The sequence below is a fragment of the Adiantum capillus-veneris genome, chromosome 17 (assembly GCF_014529385.1).
Source record: "Adiantum capillus-veneris isolate H3 chromosome 17, ASM1452938v2, whole genome shotgun sequence".
NCBI lineage: Eukaryota > Viridiplantae > Streptophyta > Polypodiopsida > Polypodiales > Pteridaceae > Adiantum > Adiantum capillus-veneris.
The window spans coordinates 55,796,642-55,809,445 of NC_140947.1; the positions used below are offsets into that span (position 1 = coordinate 55,796,642).

General features: G+C 42.1%; 2 protein-coding genes across 3 annotated transcripts; one reads left to right on the forward strand and one right to left on the reverse strand.

Moving 5' to 3' along the window:
• Positions 1-3,292: 3,292 nt before the first annotated feature.
• LOC147437288 (caffeoyl-CoA O-methyltransferase 1-like) lies at positions 3,293-6,162 on the reverse strand. 2 transcript variants are annotated; one of them, XM_086486855.1, is made up of 6 exons: positions 6,021-6,162; positions 5,705-5,935; positions 4,779-4,858; positions 4,148-4,292; positions 3,944-4,075; positions 3,293-3,666 (listed from the first exon to the last, which is right to left on the reverse strand). In XM_086486855.1, exons 2-6 carry the CDS (start codon positions 5,912-5,914, stop codon positions 3,373-3,375), a joined length of 861 nt encoding a protein of 286 aa, XP_086342981.1. In that variant the 5' UTR covers positions 5,915-5,935; positions 6,021-6,162; the 3' UTR covers positions 3,293-3,372. The 2 variants fall into 2 exon arrangements, with proteins under 2 accessions (XP_086342981.1, XP_086342982.1); XM_086486856.1 differs by lacking the exon at positions 6,021-6,162 and having other exon boundaries at positions 4,779-4,905; positions 5,705-5,844.
• A 1,867-nt stretch (positions 6,163-8,029) lies between these two features.
• LOC147437289 (uncharacterized) lies at positions 8,030-8,875 on the forward strand. Its single transcript, XM_086486543.1, has one exon. The coding sequence runs from the start codon at positions 8,030-8,032 to the stop codon at positions 8,873-8,875; it is 846 nt and encodes a 281-aa protein (XP_086342669.1).
• Positions 8,876-12,804: the final 3,929 nt, after the last annotated feature.

Here is a 12,804-nt window from a genome sequence, read left to right on the forward strand (position 1 = left end):
GGATGTGAGAAAATCGCCCAAAAAAATCCCAAAAACCAGGTCGAATTTGCATGTCGACCGCCGGCTGTGGATAGCCTTGCCGACCCTAGTCATGGGCTTCAACCCTTAATTGGGTGGGGGTGTACCAAAATTAGGATGGCCAGTCACAAAAGTTTTTGTTAAAAAAATGAGCTTTGTTTCTGCAAAGCCATGGCGGCGGTTTAAGCAGCGCGCGAGGCATAACGGCAAGGCCGAGCAAAGGGTTGCATGTCGGGCTCTGAGCCTGTGTCGAAACAGCCTCCTACTGTCCCTGCGACCCTATTGAGCCTGCCCGCGAGGATTTTCATGCACCTCGACCCTGTGAGCTTCTCCTTGCCAAGCCCCGTGCACACAGTTAGTCCTTGCTTCGTCTTAGGCCCCGATTAAGCGGCCATGCCCGCAGTGCCCCTGTTTTCATGTCAATCTCGACCTCGACCACGACCTTTGCATGACATAGCATGCAAGCACGGTCTCCTCCTCCGTCCCGGCCTGAGAGAGAGAAAAAACTCGCATGAGAGAAGAGAGGCCTTGCTCTCGCATGAGAGAAAGAGAGAAGCCATGCAAATCTCCTTTCCCTCCCCTCCATGGCTACTCTCCCCTGTGCTTTGATACCATTGAAAGGGCATAGGGAGATAGACATGCCAATAACCACCCAACCATATCTATATACAGGCCCTTTGCCCTCCTATATATAGCCCCTGTACCGCATGTGTGTCCATCGACCCTTGGCCAGGGCCGTGCCCTCCTATAGTCCTACCCTTGGCATGACACCACAAATACAATGATGGGCATAAAAATTAAATCTATGCTCTATTTACTTGCAATGCTATCCTTTGAAAATTTCTAGATCTCAAAAGATCTTGCAACTGTAGCTTTCACTCGTTTTTTAGCTTGATAGTTGCCACTCTCCAGTCCTAAAATCAGGCATAGCAAGCTTGGAGTAGACGATTCCTTAACCCTTCATGGATTTTGGTGGAACATAAAAATGATCATTAAAAAAACTCCTTTCTGTGCCAAAGACCCATGAGTTCTCGCTTTATAAAGCTCCTCACCAATGGATCTATGCAAGACAACCAAAACATCCATGACACGATCCATTGACCATCATTTCTATATGCTTTAGGGATAGAGGTCTATGATATGCATACTAATACAAAACAAGCACAAAAAATATAACAATCCTAGGACCATAGAACCACAAACAAGCCAAAGCAATGATCGAAATAATCTACCGTGTGCTTATGAACAACTTACAATTAGCTTTGTGCATGGCAAGATTTGAGCTCGTGGGATGGAGATGAAGCTCCTTGTGCATGTAAACATGCTGCACTAAAACCTCCTTCATTGTCTTCTTGGCTCCATAAAGTCTAAAATTTTTCACTTTTCCTTTCCAATAACCTTGGTTATGGACATTGGGATCCGTTGGTTGTGCTCATTTAATGTGGCATAAGTAGTGATGGTTTCAATGGATGTGCTAAGACATTTAGACTGGGTGGACTCCATTGTTTGAGGAGAAAAGAACGCACATCAAGAGAAGGTGAAGGTGAAGAGAGGAAAGCGGGAAAAGGAGGGAGAAGGAGATGGTGAGAGGATTCAAAACCTCTTTTGGATCAGTGAAAGAGACCTTGAGGTAAAAAGACGACATACTGAAAAGTTACCTCAGGTTGAGGCTCAAAGAAAATTCATTTTACAAAATCAAAAGCAATTTTTTAAAAACGATTTTGTAACGGAAACCCTTCTCTCATTGGCTTAGAGCACTCTCTCTCTCTCTCTCTCTCTCTCTCAATGTTAAAAGACAAAAAATGACCTCAAACTTCCCCTAATGCTTTTGACCACATTAAAGTCGACCGTTTCGTTTTAGACAAGCTCCTGTATTTCAAAACATACACAAATATGACAATCTGTACAACAAAGACTGCACTCTATCTAAAACCCACTTAATAACACAGTCTCTTAATATAGTCTCTCTTAACCAAGAAACATGATAACAACTTGATACATGATAATAGCTTAAGGGCTTCATTATCTTCAAAAAACAAAATTAGACCCTACCAATTGCCCAATTTTAATCACATTCGTACAACAGATCCAACAAGAGTTTCCGTTTTCACACGAAAAAGAAACATGCGCGTGTATCACCATAGCATTATTTCCACAAAAGAAATAGAAATCCTTGTTGAAATATTCACTACAACACACGAATCCCCAATAACAACCATAACATTGTATCATAAACCCTCCGCTCAAACTTAAAGCACTGCTAAGCAAATTGTCTACAATACTAGTGTCTTCCATCAATTCAGTGATTTCGACATTGACGCTAAAGTTGCAAACCTCAACTACATCGGATTTATTAATTCTCTTCACGTACAAAAGGTTCAACAATCTAACTCTCATATTTAGACCACATCTTGCAACAAGAACTAACTTCACGGTCCTTTGATCCATTTGCAGGAAAAATATGGATTGGACTAGGTTTAGCCTCAAGACCTCTCCAGCAAAACATGTCTTCTTACCGCAATAACGCCCACAATCCCACCCTACACTAAAACGCCCACAATCTTTTTTCACATCAAGTTTACACCACCCTACACTGAAACGCCCACAATCTTGTTCACACCACCAAATCGGAAGTGCGCAAAGTGCAACTCTCATTTTTCAATTAAGGGTGAGTTTAAGAAATGAAAAGACATATGAAGGTGGAAAGCCGAAGGACTTATTGTGTCAATATAAAGATAAGTGGTCGAGGAAAGTTTCTTCTTTTAGAGTGCTTTTGCAATATGTAGAGAGTGATTACAATCTGTTTTGCAGCCATTAGGAAAAACCATATATTAGTAAGCATCCCCAATCCAAATAATTAAAAATCTTTCCAAAACATCTCAAATGCAAGTAAATTTAGGAGATGAAAAGCCCCTTATAGTGAGAAGTCAAAGAATTTTTCATGTCCATATGAAGAGGTGATCGCGAGTGCATTGATACATGCGTATTTTTCTTCTTTAACTTTCCTTTGGAGCTTTCTTCTCTTTAAAGTATCCTTCACTTTTCTTTTTCAAGCCATTAGTAAAAGTAGTAGCAATCTGGAAAATACATGACTTCACCCACTTTTCACAAAAATTTCTCTTTTTCCATCACCTTCCTTGGGAGTAAATTAATCAGTAATACATGAAGAATTAAGCAAGAGGGAATGGGTTACTAGTCAGTGATAAGTTACCAAAGCCATTATAGTCTACTCTGCAGTGTGAGGCAACTCGCTGTCTGGCTTGCAGCAATTCCAACCTGGTAACATTCACTTGTATAAAACCAATTTTGCTTTACACACCTCTGGCATAGCATTCCAATAATATAGCAATACATTCACTTGATCCTTCTGCAAAGTGTAATGCCATCTCCAACAGGAATCTGGCTAATTTCTATCCGGTCATCCGCAGCAAGAACTTGATTGAGCTCAAGCACAAAAGGGCGATAATGTCGAACATACTTTGGGTAGGGCACATCCTCGGGGGCCACGAGAGAGCCATTCCAGAGCGTGTTGTCATAGCCTATGACTCCGCCTACCTTCACAAGCTTCAGCAACCTCTCATGATAATTTACATAATTGTCCTTGTCTGCATCAACAAATATAAAGTCGAAGAAGTCTATATACTTCTCCTGCACATACAGGAAACTTTGCTTATTGTCCAATTAAGAGAACTCATGACTAAAGAAATGTATGACACGGGCAGTATATACATACATTTGGCATACGCACGTATGCTTTAGAATACTATGCACCTACATACATACGGTACACATGTATGTATGTACATACTCACGTACACCCAAAAATATACGCATCTATATACATAATACGAAGAACATACATTCATACATATATGAACAATCCCATATTTCAGACCATTACAAACCACGCTATAAATCCAATCACCTCTAGAAGCATGTCATCAAGTTGAGGTAAGATCAAGCCTTCTCTAAAGTCAATCTTGTGATTGAGGCCAGCCTTCTCTATAACGGGTGCTCCCAATTCATAATTCTGCCTGTTGATGTCTATGGCAATGATCTGAATACATGAAATCATCAGTAAGCTCTAAAGCATATGTGAGACCCTCTGACTATAATGTTAATGGCCTACCTTCCCATCATCAGGTAGTGCAAGCGCCGTGCTCAAGAGGGAATATCCAGTGTATACACCCAGCTCCATAGTATTCTTCGCATTGATGAGCTTCAATAGCAGCATAAGAAATTGTCCTTCATCTGGAGGTGTCGTCATCAAATTCCTGCATCCCACAAACTAACCATCAGAATGAAATGCCCAATGAAAGAAGATGCAAGAGGCAAAGGACTAGCTAAAGAAAATTAAGCAATAATTTGCAGGATCAGCTAAAGTCTAGGCATGCTCGGTCAGTGTCCAACCAATGTGAACAGGCCAAGACCATTCTAGATACAACGGACTCCTATGGTTGGCTGGACAGTTGATTTGTAGTACTTTTAGGTCAGAGAGCTCTTAATGAGACGTCGTTTGAGAGGGTATGACACCTGTGTTTCAGCAAGTAAGCATGCAATTTAGTTATCACTGAACGAATCCCAAATCTCGCTGTTCAGACTCATCTATGTATGTCGCATACATGTTTCAATGTATGATTCAGCACTATCCTCCTTCAAATGAAAATACTTTGCAAGCACTGCGACTTTTGTATCTAACACACGTAGCAAATCTCAACACCACCAGAAACGGTACAATCATGCCCAAAAATCTTTCTTACCAAGGGTGCTTCTCTGTTATCTCCCGAAGCTCCTTTTGGTATGGGGATTCGCGTGGATACACACTGGTTTCTAGTATATACTGGCAAAAACCAGAATAATCAGTATGATCCAACATCTGACAGCAATCTGCATGGGTTGACATGCAAATATAAATGTTTGTAAACAGAAAATTTGAATATACAACCACTATACATCGGTGCAAGGGGATACAAACCCATAATTGTGATGCGAATATGTGCCATTTGTACATAGGTGCATATGTAAACACAAGCCACACTTACATACACACACCTAAAGGATAATACATACATACATACACACACACACACACACAGGCATGCATACATCGTGCACCTAGAGACACCTACATACATACATATAACGATACATATATATACGCATACATACATAAAAATAACGATACATGCATACACACTCCATGCCTACATGCATACTGGCACTCCCTGTGCTTACCATACGCTCATACATCTAATGCAGGTCTCCAAATTCTACAGGTATACATCCTCTATGACAATGGCCATGTGAGTACAATGTCACACACATAAATGGACGCATTAACAAGATCACAAAAGGTGTATGAGTATGACATGGCATTCATGCATGTATGCACACCATGTTTGTAGTAAAGCCTATGATGGTGGTATCAAGTATAAACAGTTCGCATTGTACATGTGTTCCACAGTTCATCATGTAGATTGCTGACGTAAACCCTTCTGTAAACCCTTATGCACAAAGGCACATTCTATGCTTGTGCTCTTTCATTTATACACCCATAGCCAGATAGATATGCAATAATTAAGGAGAAAATGCATAAATGTTGCTGGCATATCAACAGGCAAAGTCAGCTGCATCAAACTTAGAGAGAAGCAGATGATCAAAATTAGGTGATGATGAGTCACTTTACCTGGTAAAGTGCATCGGACTGCAAGACAGATTTGTGACCAACAGCTGCGTGGCGACCTTTCTTTTTGTCCTGCTCATGAGCAGCATTGCCATTCTCATGACTAACCACTACAGTTTTTGGCGGATCGCAGTCGGTGGTGGCAGCTGTTTCCCCAGCCTTTGGAGCTGCATTGCCGTTGCAAGTGTGAGCCTCAACAACTGAGGGAGCCATGGTATGTACCGAGTGGTGGGTCTGCATCAAACATATTACATTGTGAGATGGCAGCAAGAGACGAAGCACACTCGTGCGAGAGGGGCTTGGCGTGCAAGATCTTTACCTTTCAGGAGCTGCACGCGGCTAATCCAGGCAACCTGCACAGCTTCGGAAGTTCGTTTTGTGTGTGAGTGTGTGTGTGTGCGCGCGCGCGCGCGCGCGTGTGTTTTTTGAGAGAGCGAGTGTACAATTAACTTGAAATTCAGTTGCAAGGGACAGGTGAAAGCAGGTGTGTATGTATGTACGTTTGTGTGATGTGCTTGGCCTTATGAGAGTGCGTGTATCGACAGCGGCAGGTTGGTAAGCTACCAAACCTTCCAAGCTACCCGTCTTTATAACTCGCTCTATCAGGCCTCCTTGTACGTGGCCACCACAACAAAAAGTGAAACCGGGCCGCATGGCTTGTAAGGCTATGGTCATGCAAACTTCAATCACTGCCTGGCCCGCAAGGCTCATTTTTGAAAGCTTCGGTGCCCTTAGAGCCGAGTTCCGCTGGTGCTTAAATATATTAGTAGTATTAAGGGTTAAATAAATAATCCAGGTGGTCCTGCAGAAAGCGTGAAAAGAAAAGTTTGAACTCTCACTTACCAAATTTGTTAAAGAGGTGAGGGTGCACATTCGCGAGGAAGAGGAAGTGATTTTTGATTGGTTAGTATGTTTTTTAGGCTCTTAATACAAACAAATTCGAATGGATTTGTAGCTCTACTATTTTAATGGGAGTTGTCTCCCTCGTACCACTAAAGTGATTGACATGATGGGTGACCACTCTATTAAGATATTAGGTAGATCTCACAAAAATTGCTAGAGCACCGTGAGACCAAGGCTTTGTAACCCTTCAGATAAGGTTTCTTCCTTAAATCCCTTTCAAGTGAAGGTCAATTTTTGGGATCTCCCTTCGTGCGTGAAGGGTGCCTTTTAAAATGTCCTTTAAATGAAGGGTAGCATGGCCTTCAAAGACTAGTAATATACAAATGTATATAATACATAAATAAACAACCAAAAAAAAGACAGGTAGACCAAACTTTTTAAGCGTATTTTCATCTCTTTAAGTTGTGTGAGTAGTGAATAGCTTTGCTTTCGGCTTTTAAGTTTTTTATATAAACCTTGTCCATAAAAACATGGTACCTTTAAAGATTTAACTAGCACTTAATTCTTACTAAAGTTGTGCGCGTTTAACTAAGCTTTAAAAATGAACTTTTTTCTATTTACCTTATTGAGTTTTGGATCTTTTTAACGGTCCAAAATGGCTCCCAAGTCAAGCAATAATGCATCTAAGAAATTGTCATTGAACCAAGCTTTCAATTTGACAAAGAGGGGAAGGGAGGGTGACACGTCCCAAGTTGCCTTGCAAGTCAAGTTGAATGTAGACCCCATTGAGCTTCCGTTGCCTTGCACGTCAAGTTGAATGTAGACCCCATTGAGCTTCCGAGTGAGTCAGATGATGAGAAGAAGAGGAAAGATGCACACAAGCACACTTTTCTTTCTTTGTGGAGCATTAGCCATCCATCGGCTTATTTCATTATTGATAGTGATGGCATAGAGCGCGTGAAATGTACTACATGTGTGGAAGCTAAAGAGAAAGGTCGTTTTGCTAGTATTGGTGCCATCAACATTCAAAAAGGGGCATTGCGTGATCATGAGAATTCTGACCCTCATCGAAATGCACTCAAGAAACTTGCTACGTTGTCCAAGATGCCGGAAAGGATCATAGAGAAGCATGTAGAGCTGATGGTCGATGCCGAGAAGAATCTCACCATTAGCGTATTACAGGTTTTGTGGCACATAGTAGTGCATGATGCTTCCATTGAATCCTTTGAGCGAGAATGTAAGTTCCATGTGTTTATGGGGACTCCTCAGATGCCTTTGACAAATGAGTATTCCTCGTACACAAATGCAAATGCCGCAAAAGAGTTTCTGAAAGCAATGTATGAAGTTTCATGGCAAACTCTACGGGAGGACATATGCAAAAGTCCTTTTTTCTCAATCATAATAGATAAGAGTACAGACCGTTAGTATGAGAAACATCTCATCATCTATATCATGTATCTTACCAATGGTGGATATGGTGTTCCTATGACACGCTTTGTGCGATTGGCACATGTTAGGGATGGAAAAGCCAAAACTATGTATGATGGCATTATGCAACTCTTTGTGGATATGAAATTAGATGTTAAGAAACTTGTTGGCTTTGCATCCGATGGAGCAAGCTCCATGGTGGGTATACGAGAGGGTGTAGTGGCAAAATTACGGCAAGTGGTGCCTCATATCATTGGCATGCATTGCATTGCACATAGGGAGAATCTTGCTGTCAAGGATGCTTGTGAAAACTTTGTTGAATTCGTTCATGTAGACAAATTTACGAATAAGGTTAGAGAGTGTATTGGCCATTCTACTCTACGTAGAGAAGAGATTTGCAAACTATATGACGTGTTTCACATGAAACATTATCAAATTTTGCAAATGCATGGAGTTAGATGGTTGTCACGTGGAAAAGTGATGATGCGCCTAGTAAAAATCATGCCAGTTTTACTTGCAGATTGGAAGTCTAAGTATCCAAAAATGTATGAAAAGACAACATCCTTTCAAGTACAATTTTTGATGCATTTTCTTGCAAATTTACTTGAGCAAGTAAATATGTTGAACATAATGTTTAAAAAAGAGCATGTAGATATTACGTCTATTGAGTGTGGGATTGATGCAACACTCACTACTCTCTCTACGATGTACTTGGGCCATAAATTTGGAGATGGTTCCAAATGCTTGAAATTGTTTTTGAAAAATGTTGTTGCGGGTGAGCTTACATTCAAAGATGAAAGTGAAAATGTTATCAGTGTTCATAAGTTGCGGTTTGAAAGCCTGCCTGGAAGTTCTAATGCTGGAACATTAGAGGCAAGTATTGAATTGGGTAAACATTTGTAAATGATTTGTTGGCCAAAGTAAGCGAGCGATTTTTTGACAATGCACTATTTAATGTTGCGAAGTTGTTCTCTCCAAGGAACTATCCAAACGACATTAAAGATAGAGGCTAGTTTGCGAAAGGGAAGCTTGGCAATCTTTGTGTTAGATTTTGCATGGGAAGTCCATCTTTCATTGATAAAGAAAGGTGTGAGGGAGAGCTCATTCAATTTGTGACATACATGATAAATTCTTATCCAACGAAGGGCCTTTTTGAAACATGGGGTCAGTGAAGTGGTGAGATAGAATGGAGACAAATGTTTCCTGAACGATTCAAGCTATTTCAAATTATTATGGTTCTCCCAGCAAGCTCAGTAATGTGTGAACGAGGCTTTTCTAAGCAGAACAAGATCAAAAGTCATGGTAGAGCTTCACTTAGCTTGAAAATGCTAGGTAGACTTATGTTCATGTCTCTATTGCCTGAAAAAATTCCACACAAAGTGGATTGGGATGCATACTTTGAGGCATTGAAATCAATGAAGGAAAGGAGAGTCTGCAAGGTAAAGAAGACTATGGATGCTCCAATCGCATAGATCTTTGTGAAGTGCATGAGCACACTTAGGACTGTCAGGGCCCTTTTTCCCCTCTTTAGGAGGTTTTTCCTCCTGGCTTGTATCTACCGGCGTCACTCTAGGGCAAGCTGTAAAGAATGAGGATACAAGTGAGATACACAAGACAAGCACAAAGCACTCAGAGATGGAAAGCTTCTTCTTCTTCTTCACAGAAAAGAGAGTACAAAATGACTAAGTGCTAAAGCTGAAAAGTAGCACATATGTACATGCGGTCACTAAGTGTGAACTCGCTAGAAGCGTACTAGGCTGGCACTTTATGTGTAGTCCAACTGTAGAATCACTGACAGAGATCCTCCATGTCGGTCACCTAACGCGCCAGCACAAAGCACACAGAGATGGAAAGCTTCTTCTTCTTCTTCACAGAAAAGAGAGTACAAAATGACTGAGTGCTAAAGATGAAAAGTAGCACATATGTACATGCGGTCACTAAGTGTGAACTCGCTAGAAGCGTACTAGGCTGGCACTATATGTGTAGTCTAGCTGTAGAATCACTGGCAGAGATCCTCCGTGTCGGTCACCTAACGCGCCAGTGAGTAAATGCCGTAAGCGGCCAAGACCCGTAGTGGATGCCAGCTCAAGGTGTAGAGCTCGACATCTCAACACTCCCCCTCGAGCTCTGCATGTCGCAGAGTCCAAGCATAGTCCGGAAACGTCGAAGCTTCTCAGCTCCGAGGGCCTTGGTAAAGATATCCGCTATCTGCTCCTCTGTGCTGACGTAGACCAAGTCGATGTCGCCCGCCAACACTCGCTCTCGAACGTAGTGGTAATGGACCTCTATGTGTTTGGTCCTAGCATGGAACACTGGGATCCTAGCCAACTGCATGCTGCTGAGGTTGTCACAATGGATGACAATCTGCTGGTCCACCTGCACTCCCAAGTCCTCAAGTAATGTGCGTAGCCAAGCTACCTCGCACGCCGCAACTGCTGCACCTCTGTACTCGGCCTCTGTGCTCGATAAAGCAACCGTAGTCTGCTTTTTGCTACTCCAAGTAACAGCAGCACTCCCAAAAGAGAACATGAAGCCACTCGTAGATCTCCTATCAACAATGCTACCTGCCCAATATGCATCTGTATACCCATACAATGCTAATGGTGCATCTGCTGCATAGAACAATGCGTAGTCAAGAGTACCTTGCACATACCTAAGTGTGCGTCGTACTCCATCCAAATGTGGCTTCCTCGGAAGCTGCATGAAATGACTCTCCAAGCCTACTGTGTAGCTCAAGTCTGGCCTCGTGATAGTCAAGTAGATTAGACTACCCACAATCTTCCTGTACATGTTGACATCCTCAACAACATCACCCTTCTCTGCACTCAGCTTTGCATTCACATCCAAGGGAATAGAAATTGGCTCACAATCAGCCATACCATACTTTGACAACATGTCCAAAGCATACTGTCTCTGTGATAGCCATACACCCTCTGGAGTCCTGATCACCTCAATGCCAAGAAAGTAGCGCAACTCGCCTAAATCTTTCATTTCAAACTCCTATTTGAGAAGACCCTTCACATGGTCAATCTCCATAGCATTTTCACCAACAATAATAAGGTCATCTACATATATGGTAATGACCACAATCCCCACATCACTCTCACGTACATAGAGTGAATGATCAGCATGAGCTCTCCTAAAACCAATACTGACAAGATACTTGGCAATCCTGTCATACCATGCTCTAGAGCCCTGCTTCAAACCATACAAAGCTTTGAGAAGTCTGCATACATAATTTGGGTAACCTGGATCGACATAACCAGGTGGCTGATCCATATACACTTCCTCTTGCAACTCACCATTCAAGAAGGCATTCTTTACATCCATTTGATGCATAATCCATCCTCTAGATGCAGCCACTGCTATGACAGCTCTCACAGTCGTCATCTTTGCCACTGGAGCAAAGGTCTCCTCATAGTCTATGCCATACGTCTGTGCATAACCCTTTGCAACCAGCCTTGCCTTGTGCCGCTCAATGTTACCATCAGCCTTATGCTTGGTTTTATACACCCATTTACAGCCAATAGCTTTCTTGCCACTTGGCAATGGCACCAACTCCCATGTGTCGTTTGCTTCCAATGTAGCCATCTCTTCATTCATTGCATCATCCCAATGCACATTTCCAACTGCATCCTCAAAACATGTGGGCTCCACATCCTGTATCACCTTAGCCATGTAGGCTTGGTGATGCGCTAGATACCCATCATAAGTCAATTTCTGAACTGGATTTCTGACTCAATTAGATCTGCGCGGTCCTGGGTCACTCCTTTGCCCTCTAGCATCTTCTTGTACTTTCCTTACACCAGGTGTCCTGACAGCCGGAATTCCAAATTCCTCATCAAGACTTTGTTCAGAACCATCTGAATCCATGTCTACATGTGAAAAACCTGATGATGCATCAGCCATAAAGGGAGGTTCATCAACCTTTTCCTTTCCTTTTCGTGATACATTCCCTGTACCTGTTGGTGGAGTAACCTGCGTACGTAGTCTACCATTCCATGGTTTCTCAACAGAGCCACGAGAAGAGGACTCTTGTGGTCCACTCAAAACCTGTGATTGTGGCCTCACATTTTGTACAACCACATCATCTTTTACATCAGCCCCAATAGTGCCATGTGCATTACTGTTTTAGCTGCTCATCTCATCAAAGACTACATCTCTGCTCACTCGTAATTCTCGTGTAGTAGGATTGTAGCACCTGTACCCCTTTTGTTCAAGGGAATATCCCACAAGAATACATTCCTCTGCTTTAGGATCCAATTTCCTACGCAACTCATCTGGTACATGCACGTAAGCTATGCAGCCAAACACTTTCAAGTGTGCCAAATCAGGCTTTGTACCTGTAAACTTTTCCTCAGGTGTTACATCATGCACCGTAGTTGTAGGTGTCCTGTTCATAATGTACACAGCTGTATTTACGGCTTCAGCCTAGAAATGATGAGGCATGTTCTTCTCATTCATCAATGCACGTGCAACCTCTGCAATGTGCCTGTTTTTCCTTTCTGCGACCCCAATCTGTTGTGGAGTATATCTGCATGTAAACTGCCTGCGTATACCATGCATTCACAGAAAATCTGAAAAATCATTGGAGAAGTACTCTCCCCCTCCATCTGACCTCAATGTCTTGATTTGCATATCTGTCTCCTTCTCAATCATGACTTTGAAGTCTTGAAAGTGACCAAACACTTCACTTTTGTTACGCATGAAGTAGACCCATACTTTCCTTGTATGGTCATCAATGAAAGAGACATAATACCTGCAACCATGTATACTTGCAGTATCGGTTGGACCCCAAACATCTGTGTGCACCACCTCAAGTGGCTTTTTAC